The 22074-nt window shown below is 34.6% G+C and overlaps 2 protein-coding genes across 7 annotated transcripts in view; one reads left to right on the top strand and one right to left on the bottom strand.

The window, feature by feature from the left end:
- LOC106462833 (TOG array regulator of axonemal microtubules protein 1-like) overlaps positions 1 to 6982 on the top strand; it is a 41347-nt gene extending 34365 nt beyond the window's left edge. For both annotated transcript variants that reach the window (XM_022390230.1, XM_022390229.1), the window contains 2 exons: positions 2264 to 2390; positions 6709 to 6982. In XM_022390230.1, coding sequence (XP_022245938.1) covers positions 2264 to 2390; positions 6709 to 6759 — 178 coding nt within the window. In that variant the 3' untranslated portion in view covers positions 6760 to 6982. The remainder of the gene's footprint in view (positions 1 to 2263; positions 2391 to 6708) is intronic.
- A 410-nt stretch (positions 6983 to 7392) lies between these two features.
- LOC106462835 (atypical kinase COQ8B, mitochondrial-like) overlaps positions 7393 to 22074 on the bottom strand; it is an 81097-nt gene continuing 66415 nt past the window's right edge. For all 5 annotated transcript variants that reach the window (XM_013922798.1, XM_022390232.1, XM_022390233.1 and 2 more), the window contains exons 11-13: positions 20910 to 21017; positions 20120 to 20272; positions 7393 to 8063 (exon numbers count right to left, since the gene is read on the bottom strand). In XM_013922798.1, coding sequence (XP_013778252.1) covers positions 7785 to 8063; positions 20120 to 20272; positions 20910 to 21017 — 540 coding nt within the window. In that variant the 3' untranslated portion in view covers positions 7393 to 7784. The remainder of the gene's footprint in view (positions 8064 to 20119; positions 20273 to 20909; positions 21018 to 22074) is intronic.

Raw genomic sequence — 22074 nt, 5'->3', positions numbered from 1 at the left:
TAATGCAGGATATTAAACTGAGTTAGTTAGAACATCTAAGTAGATAATAGAGAAAAGGAAAACAAAACAAAACTGGGCAAGAATCATAACTCTGCTCATAATCTTTGCCTGGTTGGTTTTGTTTTTCTTCTTTAGAAAAGTGAATGTTGACCAGAGAACAATATATTACAACTAGAAATTGCATTGTTAAAATACACAATACTTTAATTCTCATTTTATAATGACAACTGAACTAGAAAACAAGGAGTTGTTAAAGTTTGCTTTTTGTCATTTTTTAGTTTGTGATACTTGACAAGTGACAAAAAGTTATCTTAATATAAGACATCTGGCAGTACTAGCTCTAATTTATATCCAAATACAAACTTTTCACAGTCATCAATGTACTTTTGTTTCAAATCAAATTGGACAAGAGTAATATTGATAAATCAAGTTTTTCTACCTTTAACACTTTTACTACTTCATGTCACAACTTTTTTTTAGAGAGTTGCATATAAGATTTAATTAAACTACCTTAATGTCATGGTATGTGAATAAACTTGGCATAAAAACATAGTTAATAAATCAGACTTTAATATTATATAAGTTTTAAGTTCTTAATTTTTTAAAAAAATATTTTCAAAAATCCTCAATCTCATGCATGTATGAGAATTGTGGCATTTGCTCTCTAGGTAATCCCCTCCTCTCTAATTTATTCACCACTAAACTGAAAAGTATGGAATTTAATGTAATTACTCATCATTGACGAGCTTAGCTGAATTTTTAATGGCTCTTATCGTATAGTTATAAAGCCAGAAAAATTATTATAGTTATGAGACATTGTTTGTTTTTTGCATGTGATTATTCTGTGTTCTTAGGTGCAGTGCATTATTCAGTTAAATAAAAAAATTATTTATTGTAGTAGTACCATTAGTATAAAAAAGTAGGGTTAAATTTCATTGATAGTTGACAACAACAACAAAAAAAAGAAGATCCAGGTAAGTATTATATTTCTGTATTCTTTATTTATTATTATAAAAGTAACTAAAATTCATAAATGAGAAACTTATGTTAGATAAGGTTAGATTAGATAAGATATAGAAAAAGAAATAATAAAATTCTATTGCAAGGTATGCTCATGAGTAGCATGTGTCTTATGTTACTCAATAGGCTAATGTGAGCTACATATTCTGCCAAGTGAATTACAACTTGAATGATGGGATTATTAGTTAGGCACTGTTGAAAGGGAAATAAAAAAAATAACATTTAAGTATAAACAGATGTATACTGTTACAAGTTTAAAGCTATTTAGGATAAACAAGTGTAATTTCATGTTACAATTTGAAGTCATTCTAGGAAGAAAAAAAGGGTAATTTAGATTTATTTCATATTTTTTATGGTGGTTACGAGGTTAGTCAAAATGACCAACCTTGTATAGAGTTAGGGTGGAGAAAATAACAGATAAAATATACGGTTTTAATGAAAGAAAATATCTGAAATTTGTTTAGGAGATTACACAAATGAAATTTGATCAAACCTGGTCAGTAATTCACACAAACAGTCCAACTCAAGACTTCCCTGAAGATGGCAGCTGAAACATAGGATAAAAACTAGCTGGTGATTAGCATCTAGTTATAAAAAAGTACTAATTAATAATTTCTTAGGTGATCATATAAGCTAGTAATCATGACAACGGTTGTCATAACTTTACTGTAAATTTGAAATGTGTATACTTTTTTTATTATGTTAAAATTATAATACTTGATGTAGAACTTTAAGATCAGAATTTTATGCAGGAATTAGCATGAAGCTCAGTGATATTATACAAAGTGAATTATGTATAAATGAGTACTGTCCTTCCCTGTTCTCACATTACTTTTTGATGTGTAACTTTATTAAACTACTTCATGCAGGAATTAGCAAGAAGCTCAGTGATATTATACAAAGTGAATTATGTATAAATGAGTACTGTCCTTCCCTATTCTCACATTACTTTATTAAACTTCTTCACTGATGTTGTCTATCAGCTTGAAACCCCACTCATTGAAATACAGTCTATTTTAACATGTTATGAAGAATAACACATATATTCTCATGCCCTTCTCAGACATTTTAAAGGTGTTTTGCTGTTTTATTTTTTATTCATAAAAAAACGTGTACTTAAGCAATAGTATGTGTACATCATGATTACTTAGGTTTATATGGTTTTAATGTGTTGATATCCATAGTCAGCACTGATTATAAAATATATAAATGGGTTAAACATCTCTGAATATTTATCATTTAGATACTTTGGAAGAAAGATATATGAAAGTTTAATGTCACAGCCACAGTTTGACAAGATGTTGCAAAAGTGTCTACCCTTCAGTACTTTGAAGAATATTGAAAGCATTCTTGACACCATTAAAACAAAGGTAATAATAGTTTTTGTTTTTATATGTGTGGTAGATATATAATCAGATCATCAGTCAAAAATAAGTCATCTGTTCCATTACCAGTGTTTTGGATTACGTGCAAACTGTTCCTTTACCAGATGCTTAAGAGTACCTGTGATCTGTTCTATTGTCAGTGCTCCAAGTGTTACAATGTTTACTACTTTCAGCTTATTAAATACAATAGAATTTGTTCATCATTTGCAGATAGAGCTCATAAAATCATGCTCATTTTTCATAAATGAGGTTTCTTATGTGCATGTTTAACACAAGATTTATTCAATTCTGTATGAAATTCAACAGTATTCTTGCTGCTGATTATGGGTTTAGAAGTTTTACAAAATATCATGGTCTGTTAAAACCTTTCACGTCTACACTTTAATTCTTCAGGATATTGTTTAGGGTAATAGTAATGTTAGTTATATTACAATTCTATATATACTATGACATCACATCATTATTTCAGTTACATTAGATTTTGATGATTACTTTCTTAGACAGGAAAACTAGAAGAGCAGTTAATATGGCAAAGTATTATTATTTTTATCGATCTTTCTAGAGGCTTATTGAGTTTCCTTTTCAGGTTTTAGAGATTTAACATTATTTAATACTTCCTGTAGCCAGCTCTATGTATTTATTACAGAGGATATTTAAAGTAAGAGTGGTTAAGGTTTTAGACACACCACATATTAGGTTTAGGACGTTGGTTTCTTTTTATTACGTTTTTATTGGCAGTTCAGGCCTTATTTTATTTTATTCATTTTGAGTTGCACTATGGTTGAATCAGTGCTAAAAATTCAACACAGTTTAAACAGTAATGTGTCAAATACAGATGTTACCTGTGGTGTAATGAGTTTGCTTTGGTCAGAAGATGGGTTAGGGAGAACTGAAGAAAATAAAGGCATGGTACACTAAGTTTACATTTTTCCAACATATTTCTTCTATAACAGTAGTTCAAGCTGATAGTTAATGTTTCTGTATTCCATAATTAAAGTATGCTATATGATTTCTTTATTGTTACTTTTATTAACAGTATTGGTTAGACTGTTTAATATATCTAGTTTTATTACTTTTTATCATTATACTTTTAGTTAGAATGTATTTCTGAATTAGCTTCATATATGTATTTAGGATTAACCTAAATCTCCTAAGCTGGCCAAACTTTGTGAGATATTATTGGGATTGCTGCCAAAAATATCATTAACAGTGAGCATACTCAACTGCATTCTAAACTTTATGTGCAAGAAAAGTATATTTAGTTAGCTATACCGATTGCAAAGTTGATTTTTAGTTTTGCTGTAAGTACATAGCTTGCTCTGATCAGAAGTTAATATTAATTATTTGTAATACCCGCAATCTGTTCCATTACCAGTACCTTCAAGCTGTTTCACTGCCAGTCCCTTCGGAATACCTGCAACTTATTCTATTTCTGGTACTTCTGAATAAACACATAGCAATTACAAAATAAATTGTACCAAATTTTCCATATCCCAGACACTAGGTGAGAGCTCTACCAGCTGTGATAAAGGGTTAACCCACTAGCAATTACTAGTATGGCAAATTTTTAACAGTTCTGTTTTTTTATTACTTCTATTTACTCAATGACATCACTCTTCATTTACCGGAGATATAAGATAAGGAGGGCCTCGCACACAACCTTCCCATGGTTCACTCATTTAATCTTAGCATTAAGTTTCTAAGAATGTCAAATGATTCTTTACTATTTAATTAGGCAGATGAATTTATTTTTTTTGCTTTGAATTACGTTGCTACCGATGTATGACAGAGATTCTTGTCGTTATTACCTTTGGAGTACATTTCAACTTGTATTTGACATCCAAAAGACAAGCTCCATTTTTTCTCTATTGGGTTTTCACTGTATGTAGAAGAAATTCTGGGGTTCTCTAGATTTGCTGATTTCTTTATGCCATTCTTTCATGATAAAGATCTTTGGATGATTGGATTGAGAATTGCACCAAAGTTAGCCTACTGGATCTGGCTATATTTTCCTCTGCTTCCCTGTTTATAGATTGGCAGATATCAAAAAGGTATATTTTCCTAGATGTTTAATCACATCTCATTTCTTACAAGATATGATTACTGGGTAGTGCACACAATTTTTTGTGCTTTAAATATTCCTTGGTTTCTTTTACACACACACGATACTAATATTATTTACAGTTTCTGTTCAGGAAGTACAAGAGCTTTGCATGTCCAACAGCAGATGTAATTATGTTCTTTTTATTGGATAATGGTGATAGGAAGTTTGTTGAAAAATTACTTCTTTTTTAAAGTTTTATTGGACCTCTCACTGATTCCTCATTCTTTCTATCTCTACAATTCCCCTCTCTTTTCCTACTCCACCAGGTGATTTAAGACTTGTGTAATTGTTTTGGTATAAGTAATGTAAGTTTGGTCATTTCCTGCAAGTTCTTTTTGATTATAATTTTTACTCGTATTTTTATTTTATGTTCAGTTGTTCTCCATGATAAAGCATTATACACTGAACCATATAAAAAAAACCCAAAAAAATTGGTTCTTGATGAAATATTCCTACATCATCAAATGTCTGACCCTGTAATTTATTAATTGTAATGGCAAAGGCAATTAATTAAGAGAAAGTTCATGAAGGTATAACTTTTATTAAAAATGCTTAAATCTTTTGAATAAACTTTAAAAAATATTTTAAAAAAGGTTAAAAACATCAATAATAATGTATTAAAGTACCATCTATTGCATTCAAAAGATATTTAATTTGTTTTTAACATATACAGTTCCTTGAGTTTATGTAATATGATATTACCCTTAAGTATTCTATAATTACATTCTTATTTTTCCAAATATTCAGAGAACTTGTTGTAGATATGATAACAAATATAATAATAATTAATGTAAAATCACAACTGGGATTTGAACTCAAGACTTCCACATGATAGTCAAACACTATAACCATTGTGACATTCAGTCTTGTAATCAAATCTTAACCCTTAATTCAAATCCCTAATGTAAAGTATCTTGTTACTGTTTTCCTCATATTTTAATATATTGATCTAAATATGATGAGTTAAAAATTAAAACAAAATCCCCACTCGCCTGGGATTCGAACTTGAGACAAACCACTGGGCCAATTTGAGCATTATGAACAGAGTCAAGCATTATGAAAAGAGAGTGGCTGTTACTATATATGATGCTGTTTTCAAAGCATAAGCCTTGGCATATTTAGTTCACCATTTACTTCATCTCTCATAACACTCTTTTATGCTTTTATTCTGTGGTATTACTGGTTTTTGTTAACTTAGGTATTAACATTTTATACTACTGTATTTTTTAGATGAAGTGATTGTGTACAAAATTGGCTCCTCTGAAACTCACCCATTGTAAAAACTACACTCTAGATATTCAAGACTGTAAACCATCAAGATATTAGTAGTTAGCACATAAAAAATGAAACAGATCCTTGGAACCATTGCCAAAATATTGCCTAGCCAAATCTGACCATATTATTTGTTTTCTTTGTTTTTGCACACCCAGTTTGTTTTTATGGTGCATGTGTTTAATTTTCAAGTTTCAGCCATCATCTCAATATTTATCCAATTGCTTTGAAATAATATCTCTATTTCCTTCATCTTCACCTTACTAGCAATAGTGTTTGTGGCCTACTGGGCTGGTTTTATCTAAAACAAAATATAAGTTTTTAATTCTTTTAAATTTTACAGGGACAAACAATACCATTACTTTTGTTTTTGTAAAAACTTTTGTGAAATTCTGATGAGTAAAATTTTAAATTGCCTGTGCCAATGGGTGGAATTTAGACTGGCTTGCTTATATCCCAGTATTATTTACTATTCACTGTGTGAGGGGGGTGTGTTTACTGACCACAGTTTATTCACATGTACCTATTAATATATAAGCATTTTAAGTGGTTTTGGCTGATTGGCAGGCTTTGGCCAGAACTTCCCAATTTTGACTGTTACTCACTATTGAAGTGTGGTATTAACTTGTGTGTGGTTAGTGTTAACATTAGCAAAGATTTTTTGTTATTAAATACATGTATAACAAAGGCATATGTATTTCACAAGAAGATTGATATCTAAACCAAAAACAACTTGGCTGTGAAAAAAAAGCACGACCAAGTATTGTTTCAACTAATGAAAAAACAGATGTCAAGAGATTTGTTTAAAAATACCAGTTGTAAGCATAGTAGTGTAAGTGTTTTATTAAACTTTGTTGTAATAAATGTTTCCAACAGTTGATAAATATAAGTGAGACAATTTTAAGTGATATGATTCATGTTCCATAGGGAATTGGTGAGAAGCCAAAAGAAAGTGTATCAGCTACTCTGAAGAAGTGAAATCCAGTTTCTGAAGAAACTACAGTAGAAGAAATCTGTGGTGCAATATTGTTTATATATCCTTATTATGTGTAGTGTTAAATTGTGATTAATATTACATGAATATTATAAGTATGTTTGTTTTACAAATTATTGTAAATTTGTATAAGTCTATTATTATGTTAATGAAATGAATGAAGACATGTAATTATATTTTACTTACTAAAAGTTTCCCATTTTTAAAGGCTTATTATACAATTTAATTTTTGTGTCATAAGGTGACATCTGGTTGAAAACTTGACTGAACTTATAATCATGCACATATTTAAGATGCACACACCTTGCACATTTTGAATATGTAAATTAAGTATATGTAATTGTTGTGAGAACTTACAGGTGACTGGAGTTGGAAAATCAAAATAGATCAACCTTACACTGGAGAAAGTAATTCAGTTTTGAGTTATCCAGTATTTTACATCCTAACAACCAGATGTTCTTTTTTTTTCACCATTACCTTTTTCTTTTACAAAACATGAAATTTAAAAGGCATTATTTTTCTTTTCTTTTTGCTTTCTTAATAATAATTTATATTGAAACTCTGGTTTATGTAGATGTGTTTTAAATTTATATTACACAAATTCACACACACACAAATTCATGATAAAGTTTATACTCAAAGTAATTCCTGTCATAACAAATGGATATCTATGTTATCAACTATACACTGATGGAGCCTTGTTTCTTGTATTTTGACTGGCCTGTTTTTCAAAGTTGTTGAATATATATATAAACTGGAAATACTAACATAGCTATGTCTTGTCAAAAGAAACAAAAGAACTTTTATCATATACTGACTGGTAAAGGACATTTGTGATTTACTGACACTTTAAAAACAGTCAACATTTTTACTGTTTAAGGTCTATTTACTAAGTATGATCATACTCTCTCCTAGAATACATCTACAACTTCTCTAAGAGATCTATTACTTCATTATACATCTATAAATGAATGCTATTTTAAGTAATGTGTATGATTTTTGAGTTTTATCAGAGTTTACTCATAGTATATTTGTCATACACTTCTTGAAACTGGAGTTTGCAGTTGATGTTAGCTTCTAGTTTGTTACAGAGCAGAAAAACTCCAGACATTTTTCTATGGAGTGAATAGGTTTCTTCTGGTGGAGGAGTCAAGCGGTGATGCATCATGGTGGGAATCAAGTTATGGATCCTCTTTGTTGTATCTTGTCGACTAAAGTCAAAATTACTGTCTTTAGAAAAAGCTTCACCTAGGATCATGACAGCATCAACATGAGCCTTTTTCATTACCTGAAGAAAAAAAAAATTATAAAAAATGATTTCGTTACAAGCTGACAAAGAAATGAGAAAGTGAGCGTTATGACTTATTACAATTGACACAAGATATTGGTTTGGATTGCACTATTAAAAATAATTTCAATCACTGGAAAAACAGTTATTTGATAAAATGCATCTATTTGACTTGCTTCTGATACGCAAGAGTGAATGACAACAAACTGAAGTAAAACTAAATAATACTAAAGCAATCCAAATAAGAAACAAATGGTAAGTCTTTAGAACTATGAAAAATCTACTGTTTTGGTCTTTAACACTATAGTACTAATTTTTGTTTTATAATATCTCAGATAGGCTTTTGGCTGCTAGTATTAAATAAAAGATCTATGCAGTGAATTTCTCCAGTACAAATATATTTTGCTAATGTCATTGTAGCTTTTGAACTTTCTACATAGTGACAAAGAAAGATTATGTACAACCAAGTCCTGTACATGAAAGAGAACTACACTAAAAGTAATGATTATAAAATGTCCAGGAAAGAAAGAGATTGTAGAATTTCTGAAACAAAACAAAGTAACAACATTTCAACTGTTGTCCTCAACTAGTATGGACACCAAGCAAACTAACAGAGTTCCTCTGGTTATCATATATTATCCAAAATGTAATACTTCACACGGCGGAACAGATCCGGCGGATGAGGTCAACACAACCCAATGGTCATGATGGCGGTACTAACTGCTGCATCTGGGCAGATGGGACTCAACAGCCTTGGAAGGCAGCTCATCTAGGGGAGGGAAAACCCTGACTTCAAACCCCTGCTGCCTTGCAGATGCATCTGACCATGGAAGGCTTCAGGAGAAAACCTCAAGGAAAAATCCGGAGTTGGAGCCCCAAAAGCAGTTCGACGCTGATTCCAACCCTGTTCTGGCAGATCCTGCGACCGCGTTGACACCAAATTGTATCAGCACTGCTGATCCTTTGGCCCCGTCATTGAGGGGGGGGGGAAGTTGCATGGGCAACAGCCTGTCCCCCATATCATAATGCCCAGGCTTACAAACTGGCTGAATGCATCTACCCGGAATCGCAGTGCAGTTTTCGAGCTGGAAGGTCCACCGTGGACATGGTCTTTTCCCTCCGCCAACTCCAGGAGAAGTGCAGAGAGCAACGAACGCCCCTGTACGTCAAAAAGAGTGGGGCGAGCACACAGCCTTGTTTGACACCACTGCGTATTTCAAAGGGCTCAGAGAGACTACCTTTGAACTGCGCAGTCCCCTTCATGTTGGAATGGAAGGACTCGATCAGGCTGTGCAGTTTTTCAAGACAGCCAATTTTTATGAGAACCTTGAAAAGACCATCTCTGCTAACGAAGTCGAAGGCCTTGGTGAGGTCAATGAAGGCGGGATCTTCTTCGCCCTCCTCCTGAGATATGCATTCGGTTCAGCACAAGAAGGGATATATCTTCGGACTAGATCAGATGGTAGACTCTTCAATCTTGCCCGCCTGAATGCGAGGACAAAGGTTCGTGAAGTACTCGTTAGGGACATGCTGTTTGCTGACGACGCTGCAGTTGCGACTCACACCGAATGGGAACTGCAACTGCTGATGGACCACTTCTCGCAGGCCTGCCAAGAATTCGGACTAACTATCAGCCTGAAGAAGACAAATGTACTGAGCCAGAACACACTGACACCACCAGTCATCAATATCGATGACTATGAGCTCAATGTCGTTCACCAGTTTATCTACCTTGGCTCTACCATTACTGACAGCCTCTCGCTTGATGCTGAGATCGACAGGAGAATTGGAAAGGCAACCACAATGCTTGCTCACCTTACGCCAAGAGTGTGGACAAACTCTAAGCTGACCGTGAGGACGAAGATGTCTGTGTACAGCGCCTGTGTCCTCAGCACCCTTCTATATGGCAGCGAGACGTGGACTACTTATGCCAGCCAAGAGAAAATACTGAATACCTTCCACCTCAGAAGCCTGCGACACATACTTGGTATCTCCTGGCAAGACAAGTTAACTAACACCGATGTCTTGTCTTGTACGAACCAATCTACCACTTACACTCTGTTACGACAGCGCCGGTTGCACTGGATAGACCACATGTGCCGTATGAAGGATGGCCGAATCCCAAAAGACATCCTCTACAGAGAGCTTGCAGAAGGACAGAGAGGCATTGGCCGCCCACAGCTGAGATACAAGGATATTTGCAAAAGAGACATGAAGGTGCTCAACATCAACACCGAAACTTGGGAGGACCTTGCTGCCGATCGCGCCGACTGGAGAAACACTCTCCGTAAACAGCTGAAGATCGGTGAAAAGGAATTGACGGTGGCGGTCTCCTTAGTCACAGGAGATGCTGCTCCAGACGAGCGATCAACACGAGCTAACAATGGACAGATGCTCATCCATGGTCAAACCTGGCCGAAGGAGGCCTACTACTAATACTTCACAGGTTCTTAAAAAACATTTCCATATTTTACAACTTGGAGAACACCTAAAGCTGACCATCCCTTAAATTCTGGTCATTTCCTTTAAAAAACAACAATAAAAGCCATAGAGATATCATTGTTCTTGCAAAAATGAATTGTACAATGCCACAGAATAGCTGTAATAAAGTTCAATGTCAGATTTTTAAATGTATAGAAAATACCAGTACTCTGTCTGACCAACAATGAAAAATTCACTAATGCATAACAAAACCAAAGATATATATTCTATACATTGCAAAAAATGTAGCCATGATTATATAAATAAACCCAGACTACCCTTAAATAATGATTTAGTAATCACAAATATTTTGTCACAACTGAAAAAAAAAATCTGTTGCCATATACTTTAACCAACTTGACAATTCCATCAATAACATGGTTCTCTGAGGTACTGAAACCAGGTTTAACTAAAAAGCTGACAGAGAAGAAAAAGAAGTTTATTGGATCAGTATATTATGCCATGTCCTCCAGATAGTATTAACTCTATTATTAGGTTTCTTTTTTTTAATTCTGCACTCTGCCAGTTCCTGTATCTTAAAGCACTTTTATTATTAAACCTCCTGCTTGTTTTGGACATTATATCATTCATAAGCACATTATTTTAATTCTCATCAGAACACCTTTGAAAATTTACATTATGGAACACCTGAAGTCAAACTGGACCCAAGCACAAAATTACCATTATAGTAGACTCTGGACTGAAATTCCATAAAACAACATAAAAGTAGTATTAAACCATTCCTTATACAAACAGTGTATCAAAAAAAATAAAAATGCCAAAGTCATTATCCACCAATATATGATGAGATTACCATAATACTGCACAATTCAACCAAAGAAAATTGAAAATATATGTTGTGAGTCACCTTAGGTCAGACCAGACCCCAACACAAATGTATCCTTATAGTATGCTATGGATTCAAAATCCAATAAGCAGGTTCTTTACAACAATTATCAAACAAAGTTTCTTTAAGATAAGGCATTATAAGCAGTCGTCACAGAGAAAACTTGTGGAAGAACGAGATGTGCATACATACTTACCACAATGATGATATAACCAAACAATCCAATTGATACTGTACTACTTTGATGAATTAACCTCTATAACAGCCTATATAGTGAAATAAACTATAGGGTGAACTGCATGTATAGTAATGGTCAATGATAGTATGGGGTCTGCATGGACCCCAGATAAATATTAGATTATAGCTACATACTCCATCTGCTTGCTTGGAAAACAATGGTGTCATATTGATCCAAAGTTACTGCTTGACAATTAGATGAACTGATATAAATTTGTAACGATTATGTAAAAAAGATATACAACCGAGAAAGTTTCTCGGGTTCGTGTGGACCCTATGTGTGATGATGAGAGTTAAGCCTTTTTTTATTTCTCTTTGTTTTTCATCACTTATGCAGTACACAACTATCATATAAATGATCAACATGTTTACAATGGTCATTCTCCATATACCCCTGAAGAAGGAAAGTCCATTTTCTGAAAGCACTTGGGGTTTTTTGGGTTTCTTATCTCTTACTTGTGCCAACAAGAGATAGAACTGAAATGCTATTTTTACATACAACATTAAGAACAACAAGGGACTTCCTAGTCCATCTAGACTGTCCCACCCCCTAAGCTATAAAGAGAGCCTAGAAGACAGCCCTTATCATTCAGATATTTATCAAGCCCTTCACTGTACTCCTTTAAATGTACTGCTTCCACCACATCTGAAGAAAGCCACTCCAAAGGCCAACAACCACCTTAGAAAAATAAAACTGTTTTGGCAAAAAATGACATAAAGATTACCTTAATTACAAACTACTCTTTATGGAATAACTACTCACTTTGTGAATTACTGATTAATCATGAGGTAAATCACCTGTAGAATAAATACATGTGAACCTAGCTTATCAGGTTAACATTTATAGCATACTACCTAATGGTAGAGTATACAGCTAAGCCAATGTAGTGGTTTTTTCATTTAATTATAAATCATATATTTAGAAAACAAAAACTCCTTTAGATTCTAAAACATTTAATGTTTATTATGCTATATGTCTGAAGTGTATGTATTTCAAATATGTTAACACTTATGGGTTAATAATTTTTTGTGCATGCAAATACAGAAATGACAGTATACTGCCTTTAAAATGGAAAGAGTTAAGTTCCATATTTTTATCTTAAACACCCACCCACACACACACACATATATATTTATATGTATATATATATCCCTTTTCAGGAGTTAATATTTTCTTAAATTGCAAAATATATTCCCTGTAATACTTACCTCATCTCGTACTATAGTTATTACTCAACTGCCAGGATTTCTGATTTTTTCTTACTCCAGTCTTTTATACTCCACCTAATTGCCCTCAATGTGCCCTCTATCTTGGTATTATATAAAAACACCTCATTCAGATAGTGTTATCAATTTTCTAGATTCCCAATCTACATTCTCTAACACCAGCTCTTAGTGGGGAGGGGGAGTGTGAAAGGAGGTTAAGTATTAGTGGAAATACATTTTCGATTTAAGAAAATGTTAACATACCTCCTCTCACCCAACAGCTCGATTCCCACATTGAGAATGTGTATGGGACAGTGAGAGAGATATTTACATGGATGTGTCAATAGAAGATTGTCACCTTAGTGCGGAAACTGCATTACATCCAGAACAGGTATGCTCTTCACCTGGAATTTAATTCATGTATTGCGGGTGGAATTTTACATAATTTATCATCACTATTGGCCAGGCACTCACCAGCTAGCTGAGGTTCCACTGCTAAGGGTTGGAATTATAGGGCTATGGTCACTATATCCCATGTTGGTGGCTAGGACAATTGGATGGCAAGATATATCTATATATACACACACACTTATATGTGGATCCCAACCTGTAGCCATAGAGTGATGCATTCTGAGCCACCGTAATCACAATAAGAAGGTAACAACACCAAAGTGGACAAACCTTCTCAACCTGAAGAAGTCTGAAAGGCAACATTCTAGGCTTGGAATGAGGGGAACTTATATGCCTTATTCAACCCGAGGAAACAGAATTCATCTGGTCTGGAATTATGTGGAAAATGTGAAACAAACTGTGCTCAACCAAGGACCCAGGATGGAACCATTCTGCATTCTGAATTATGAGAAGAGAGCGGACCTTCTTCCATGAACAATATACTAACCAAAATTGATCAAAAAGAAGGGTCACGCTCAACCCAACCAGTATTATGAGTATTCCAGTGCTCTGGAAACAGTGCAATAGGTGAACTAAGTTCCCTAAATTTTTGAAAGCAAACTGACCTCGATTTATTCAATCCAATGATCAGCAGGGATAAACAGGTTCCCCTTGTGTTTTACTCATGATAGTTCATGAGTAGCAGCCCAACATAATACAGCAATACCACCCGGTCAGCCTCTAGGTGGTCTTATGAAACACCTCATTTCTAAAGAGCCTGTTGCAAATTAGATAAAGTATACTGAATTAGTGGTTGCTAGTGTGGAATTGGTTTGATAAAAGCACACCTGCCTGGGCAATACTCGCCAGAGAGTTGGATCCTATGAAAACAATGTAAGGGATCCTGAAAGGTAATGAAGAGACAAGCATAGCAATGAAAATACATACCCCTCTGTATTATTTAGCAGAAGCGGTTAAGATAGTTACGGGGGTAGTCAAACACTCTCAGATGAAGATACTGCCAGATTATGCAAATAATTTGAGATAAAAGTATTGGGCGAGGTTCACAATGTCCTCTCCAGCAGGCAATTCAACCGGGCTGCTAAGGACAAAGAAATGTGATAAATATAATTATACACGAATCTCAGAAGATTCTTTGCCTTCAAAGAGAGCCCAGAATAAGCAATATGGAACAATTTCATACCAATCTTCTCAATGTAACCGGGGCTGAATCCTGGGAAACTGAATGATCCCAATGAATAAAAAGTTGTTGTCTAGCATCTCTAAAGGCATCAGTGGGGGCAACAAAAGCTTCGGGACCCTCACTGGAGATAACAAATGATCAAAATCTGATCAGTCATAGAAGTGAAAACTAGTGATCAGATGAATTGGTGAAAAGGATTTATTCCCTTCTGTGGCTGACAGTGTCAATCGGAAGAAGAATTGGTCTGAGGTGGTAGGTATAATGATAAAGTGTCCTGTGGACAATCAGTGTAAAACACTCCAACCAGTGATGTCTGTAGGTCAGCCTCAACAAAAATAAACCCTCAGGTAAAGGCGAGACATGGCATATGAGGCTAAGGTCACAAATGAGTGTTGAGAAAGGGCACATATTGTAACCATAATATACCAATTAGATAAATGGAATGGTCGTTTAGGACAAATGGACTTGAGAGAACTGGGAACTCATAAAATTTTATCTCGAGTATCAAATAGTAGTTGATAAGGCTGCCTTATACAGGGCTATTATGAAAGATGCAAAACCCTTGCCAAAGAGCCAGGTCAAGAAACGAGTTATAGTTGCCACTTCTCATTGAAGCGGGTTTAACCTCCTCTCAATATATCATTGCCGAAATTTATGCCATTTTTGTAGATATATGTCCATCGCGGGACTAAGCGAAGCATGAGACAGATACACAGCTACCCTAGAAATAAAAACCCAAGTGCTGTGCAAAGGACTGCATAACTGGATAGCCAGGTGTACCATGTCAGATCATGGCTGCCTCCAAAGAGGAAGTGGAAGAGGTGGGCACTCCTGAAGGTATCGCAGAAGCCAATCTGGTGTTATCAATAGGATCTGAAAATGGATTGAAACAAATCATAGATTGTACTTCTGGTAACATACGACTTGGAGTGAAGTTCTAAAGTTGTAATCCTGTCCCATCCAGACGAAATGCATCCATTGCCAAAGCCCAAAGGTAAGGCACTGGAGACCAAATTGCCAGTAGTTGGATGTTACAATGAGTGGCCAACCCACCAATCATCAGTGTTTCAAAATGATAGCCTATCCAACAGAAAACCTTACGATGCAGCATCTATTCTGTTGGGAGAAACTGTTTGGGTCAAGACAATTGATCTGATACTGCAGTCATCACCTGTGGATCATGGCAAGTTAGTAATGTGATATGATAGGAGTGCTCATGAGAAAAAAGATCCAAGGTTTGAAAACAAGAAGCCCTGGACCAAGTGCTTCCTTGACGGGAAATGCAAGACATCATTGTGGAACTGTCTGAGTGAAGCCTGACAATGTTCCCATTAATAATCCCAGACCATAAGGCATCACCTTTTGAAGAGCAAGAAAGACTAAAAGGTTGTGTAAGCAAGCCTTGTCATCTGTGAATAGACCCTGGAATCTCTGGATGAGGTGGTGGCAGAGGAATCCATATCTTAGTATTGTCCCAACTTAACAATCCCTCGAGATTGAAGAATGATCATGAATAAGGAAACTGGGAAATCCAGTGAATCAATGTTTAGAATTCCTTGGGTGCATAAAGACCACTGAAATTATATCTTGTATGCTCATCCCAAAGGCATGAGGGATTTAAGTGATACCCAAATTTCCAAAAGAGAGAGATAACCATCCGTGCATTGAAGAGGGAAGTAAGAATTGGACTTCCTGTTCTATAGCGTGGAGCTGGATGGGAGTCAGTTGAGCCTGACTAAGATACACAATGAAAAAAACACCCAGACTGATGACATATTGAGTTGGAGAAAGACTAGATGTCTCAGCTGTGAGAATGAAGCTTGCCTTTGTTTCTGAAAGTAGAATCTGAGTGTGATGTTTTGACAATTAATGAGATGGTGCCAACAGTAACCAATCGTCCATTTCATGATGTATGTAGAGGGCTAGAGAATGGAGGCGAGTAGAAAAAGCTTATGAGATTCAGCAGAGCCCATATAATGCTGATGCTAGTCTGAAGGTAAAAACTCCAAACTGCAGTACATGACCCTTGTGCACAAAATATGCCAGTAGTGGTGGGATGCTACTGCTATGGCAACGTGCAGATAGGAGACAACTACATCAAACTTGGATATCCAAAATCCCAGTAAATGCAGATTGAGGAATGAGTAACTTGTGAACCTGGAGAATCTAGACAATGATATAGATGCACTGAATGACTAATCCTGACTAAAGGACCTGTAGTGCCCATAGATCCATGGTTAAAGTTACCAAATGTCCAGAGCCTGAAGGCATACAATAAACACTGATGCTGCTGGCAGCAGAACCCTTGGATATGGGCAGAATCTATTCTGGCTACCAATGTACCGTAGGGCTGATGTTGGGGATCGAGATCCTCGAATAGGGGCGGAATTATAACCCCCTGTAAGAGCCAATGAAAGTTGAGACACCAACAACAACAGGAATGAATGCAGAAGCCAACAATCAAACCAATGAGCATGCCAACAGTGGTTCCAGCTCGTTATCAATGAAGTTGGTGATCCTGAGAGTCTTCCAACAAAGTTTATTTTAGGAAAACAACACATTGGATGTTAGAGTTGTATATCCATAGACTTACCGTTGTCCCACCAGGGGGCATTGATCTATTCAGGTTAACAATAAATTAAGCCTTAGAACCTCTAATTTTGAGGAATAGATGTATTATTTGAAAGTTGGAATATGCTTCCACCTGGTGGTAGTAGGCTAAATCACGTAGTTCCAACATAGTTCATAGTTTTCCCTTTGACATAACTGAGCAGTAAACCTCCCTCCATGAACCACAATGTCTGTGGATTGAGAGAAAACTAAATATTCACTTCCAGACCTTTCAGCCATCAAGTAAGGTGCAGATGCAAAAGCAACTGGGGAAAGAACCAAATTATCACACTTTCGATGGACCAAATGAAGAAAACAAGTCAGAGGCAGCTTACCCTAAAAGTTTGAAACAAACTTTTATCAAGTAAGTTTGATTTGTTAGAACAAAACAACGTTGGGCCATCTGCTATGTCCACTACAGGGAATCAAACCCTGGACTTCAGACTTGTAAATTTGTAAAAAAGCTAATATAAATTCTCTCCAGAATGATGAGGATTGCCCTCAATTGCAGCCTTAGAGAATAAGATCACAGACAGTCTCAACTGAGGGTGTGAAGGGAATAAGACCTTTTGCTTGGAGACCATAGTCCTGAAGCCTCCTACTGATCGATCAATATCCCCAACCACCAGAGATGAGCATCAGGGAAGAAAAATATGCCAGAAAAGGGGGAGGAAGCGGGAAACCCAACGGAGTAGGGGATATGATCATCTATCAAAGCATATAGAGAAAGAGGGAAGGAAGAAAATTAAAAGGAAAATCAAGAGACAAGAATGTGAAGTATGGAACAGGAAAAGCATATCCAACTACCGAAGCTGAAAGTTAAGACTACCCCTTTAGGAAGGAGCTAATCAAAGCTAGTAATTCTATGAATGGTGTAAGTAAGATCCCACAAAATTTGGAAGTCGGGTAAAATGCAGGCCACCCCACAAAAGACATAAGGAACTGAAAGAAGTCCAAAGAGCAAGGCGTGATACTGGAACCGAAGCACGTGGTGAAAAAAACCAAGATATCAACCCAAGAAAATAAAATAAAAACGTGTACTGAGGGCATTCCCAGTCATGCAGAAATAGTCTACCCAAATGTGATCAAAGACTACATATGAAAACAGAGAAGACCCAAGAAGTGATTGAAGTCGGACAGATCGGCCCAAAATCCCAAACAGCATCGAGCATACAAGGTGAATGGAGAAAACCTGTAGAAAGGACAGGTATATGAATAAAGACGACAATATTTCAGAATGAAACAAAGAGCAACTAAGAAAAAAATTTTAATATAGCATGGCAGATATCCCATGTGAGCCAAATGTACAGGAGGAGCCCCAAAAAATGAACTGTAAGTCCCGATTAGCAGTAGATGGTAAACAAACAGAGATCTGAAGGACAAAAAACAAGAAGAAAATCTGACCGATGATAAGATAAAGCAAAAAAATTAATGCCTACATATGGAAAGGCTTGCAAGTACCCACTCTCATAACAGACAAAAAGATCACCAAGAAACAATGTCAGGAGAAGAGGAATATACTGTGAAACGTGTCTAAAACAAGAAACTGAGACAGGCCTAGCAGATTCTGCAGTAGAGGCCTCGAATGCAATCCAGGATAAGGTGGAGGAAAACTGACAAAACCTGGGCCATCTGAAATGTGTTAAGCCATTACAGGAGGAAGGTGAGTAATATTGGGAGTAGGTAGGTTGGACCCCAGCCTCCAGGAGCCCATACAAATGAAATTAAGGGTAAGAAGTATAAATTAAATGAAATTAATGGTAAGAACTGTGGTAGTGAAAGAAACATATAGGATACATGTTGTGTGTTGAAGAACAACAAAATAGTTAATTGAACTAACGATTATTCTGGAAGTATAACCACAGGTAAATTGAAATTAACAAACAGTTATTAAGCTTAAGCTAACAAGATATTTACCTTAATTGGTGATTAGTCCACAAGTAGAACTACAGGTAAACCAAAAAACACACACACACACATGTTAAGACTAAATGAATAGTGTAGGACAAAGGATATCACTGAGCTCTAAAATAAAAATCTTAAGCTGACACTAAATTTGTATTAACAATAACCTATATATGAGACGTGATGTATGAAAGAAAAACAATATAGTTAAACTAATGATTGATATACCAGTAAGATGAATTACAGGTAATCCTAAAATAACAAAGACCTATATCAGTGGTATAGGAAAAAGGATACAACCAAGTCTAATTTCTAACCTGAACTGGACTATGAGTATTGACCAATCAAACGAAACTTATGTTATAGAACTCAAATAACTGCAGACAATAATATTAAAAATAAAATTAACCAAAAACCATAACAGTATAATGTCTTATCTTTCCAAAGTTGACGGACTGTATGTTAAAATGTGTTGGCCCCCAAGCTCAAGGCGAGGCCCGATGAAGTAAAGCCGAAAATCTTCCTGCGGAGTACCATGACCTGAAGCCTGTATAATTGTGCTAATAGAAGATATGATCTCCATAATGGTAACATAGAGTTCATAATGCAAAATGAATAACCAAACACAACTGTGTTGGCAGAAACAAATAAAATGTTCTTGTAATAAAGTAATAAGTTCCATAACCGGGTAGAAATATAAAATAATTCCACTTCGGAATAACTCAACAAGTTACAAATATCACTATTGTATAATGATGAGTAAACTTCTTTAGAGAAAATTAATTCAAAGATATGGAAAAAATTAAACATTATAACAAGAGTACTGATGATTAACCTTTTCAATATCTGATCAGATTTTGACATGGGGGGGGTAACCTTTTCAATATCAGATGTTTCTTTAGGAAATTTTACTCTGAAGTTTACAATAATATGGTAGGTGTTTTTATATGGACACATCACTCAACTAGTGATACTGAAAACGTATCAAGATGTGAACATTCCACAAAATAAAATAGAAAATTTGAATAACCTGATGTCTTATATAATAGAATTCACAATGTTTATTATCACCCCATTTCCTGTGCAATTTTAAATGCCTTTCAGTTTGCTTTAGGTTTGGTGTATTGCAGTTTGTTATTAGATCCTCTTTTCTCTAATGTTCAATGTTCAGCTTACCTCAGTCTCATAACCAGTTAAAAAACCTAATTCCACTGAGTTTTTCAGCACCCCTTCAGGATCTTGGTCAGCTGCAGCCTTTATGACTTTCATGTACTTGTCAACAAACTCCTGACTGAATTCTCGACAAGCGCCAAAGTCTAGCAAGGCTATCTGAAATGAAAAAAAAAAAGTTTGATCTGTAACTGTAAGAGTATAGTTGAATACAATTCAAAGTACTTTGTAACTTACCTTTATATATGCCCATAAGAAATAAAAATTGGATAAATTCAGTTTAAAATTCTTGACAAAAAATTCCCCTTTTGTAAAAAAAATGTCTAATGGAATGTCCAGGGACACAAAGATTAAAACAATAGTGAGTGTCAATGACAGCCCTTTATATAAAATTGTTTCTATATTTCCAACCATGACTTACAAAGAAGCATTATCATTAATTAATCAATTATGATCAAAGCAAACTACCTATGTAAAACAGAAGGAAATATTAACCCTGTAAATAACATGTAAAATTTACTATACTAGTCTGACTAGGTGTATGCAAAGTCCTAAAACAAAAACTTATAACGATTAGAATGTATTGATTCATTACCTGGGTACCCTTGAAGTTAGTAATCTTTTTTAGCCATGATTCCAACAATAATAATAATACACGAGGTTTGGTGAGCTTAGGAGATTTACGTTAGTCATAAATCCCTATAGTAAGCTAACAATGTAAAATAGTCATAATAATAATAATTAATATATGATATAAAATAAATAAATAGATAACAAGAAATCTAGTAGAAATCACCTGGTCATTTTCAGAGTTGTAGAAAAAGTTAGACCAGTTTGGATCCGTCTGCATGAATCGGAACACAAACAGCTCCATCAAGCACAGCTTCAAGAGCCATTTTGAGATCTTAAAAACAATGAAATTAATTATAAATATCTGTACTCAAGTTTAAAAAGTGTGTGAAAAAGAAGTATAAATGAAATGATAAAATAAAAATATAATGTTACATACATGTTTTTTTTACTTTAATATAAAACATTTTTTTGTTTAAGTATATACTGTAAACCACTGCCTGGTAAAGTTAAATACTGAGTTAACACAAAACAAAAACCATAACTTACAAAATGCAAAATACTACTGAAAAATCACTATATTGATGAAATATAATATACTTTGGAGTTATCTTCATCTAAATTTATGGGATATTTTGTTTCAGTGACCAGGCTAAGTGTTTTCACTTTTTTCTTCAATGGGACAGTTATTTACAAGCCATTACGTTTTTTAAGTAAGTTCGTGAAGTACTTAACCTGTAAATGTTCAAAAACAATGACGTCTGAATGAGTATAAATCTAAGCTATATGCAGATTCAAATTTTTTTGTGCAGAGAAATTATCATCAGATCTTTGTGTGAAACACTAAGTAATCTAAATTTATAGTAAATTCTTAACTCTGTAATAAACTGTGAATTTTATTGTGGCAATTTTAATTAGTATCATAATTAAATTGTTAAAGTTTTTAAATTCACTTTAAACATTGGTTAAACAAGATTATCTGTTTACATATATTTGAGATTCTGTATCAAAGTAAAACACTTAAAGATAAAGATAGTATAATTTTATGAGAAATTATAAAAAATATGGAATTGCAAAACAATATTTCAGTTATAACACAAAACACATACTAAACTTATACTGAATATTTAAAATCTTTATTTGAATAATGCAATAACGAACCTTTTAATTTCTTCATAATTTATTTTTTATACATCCACATTGTTAATTCATACCCAATCAAACCAACATTCAATAATGCCTAATGGTATGTGGCCTTCTATCACCTACTTTTTTTAACTTTATACATACATATACACCTGGAAAAAAGTTAAGCACCCCCAAATATTTTTCAGGATTGCTTATTGAAAATAAGGTTTAATTTTCATGATGTTGAGCAATGTTCATAATTT

The sequence above is a fragment of the Limulus polyphemus genome, unplaced genomic scaffold (assembly GCF_000517525.1).
Source record: "Limulus polyphemus unplaced genomic scaffold, Limulus_polyphemus-2.1.2 Scaffold1262, whole genome shotgun sequence".
NCBI lineage: Eukaryota > Metazoa > Arthropoda > Merostomata > Xiphosura > Limulidae > Limulus > Limulus polyphemus.
This window is presented reverse-complemented; position numbering and strand designations above follow the sequence as displayed.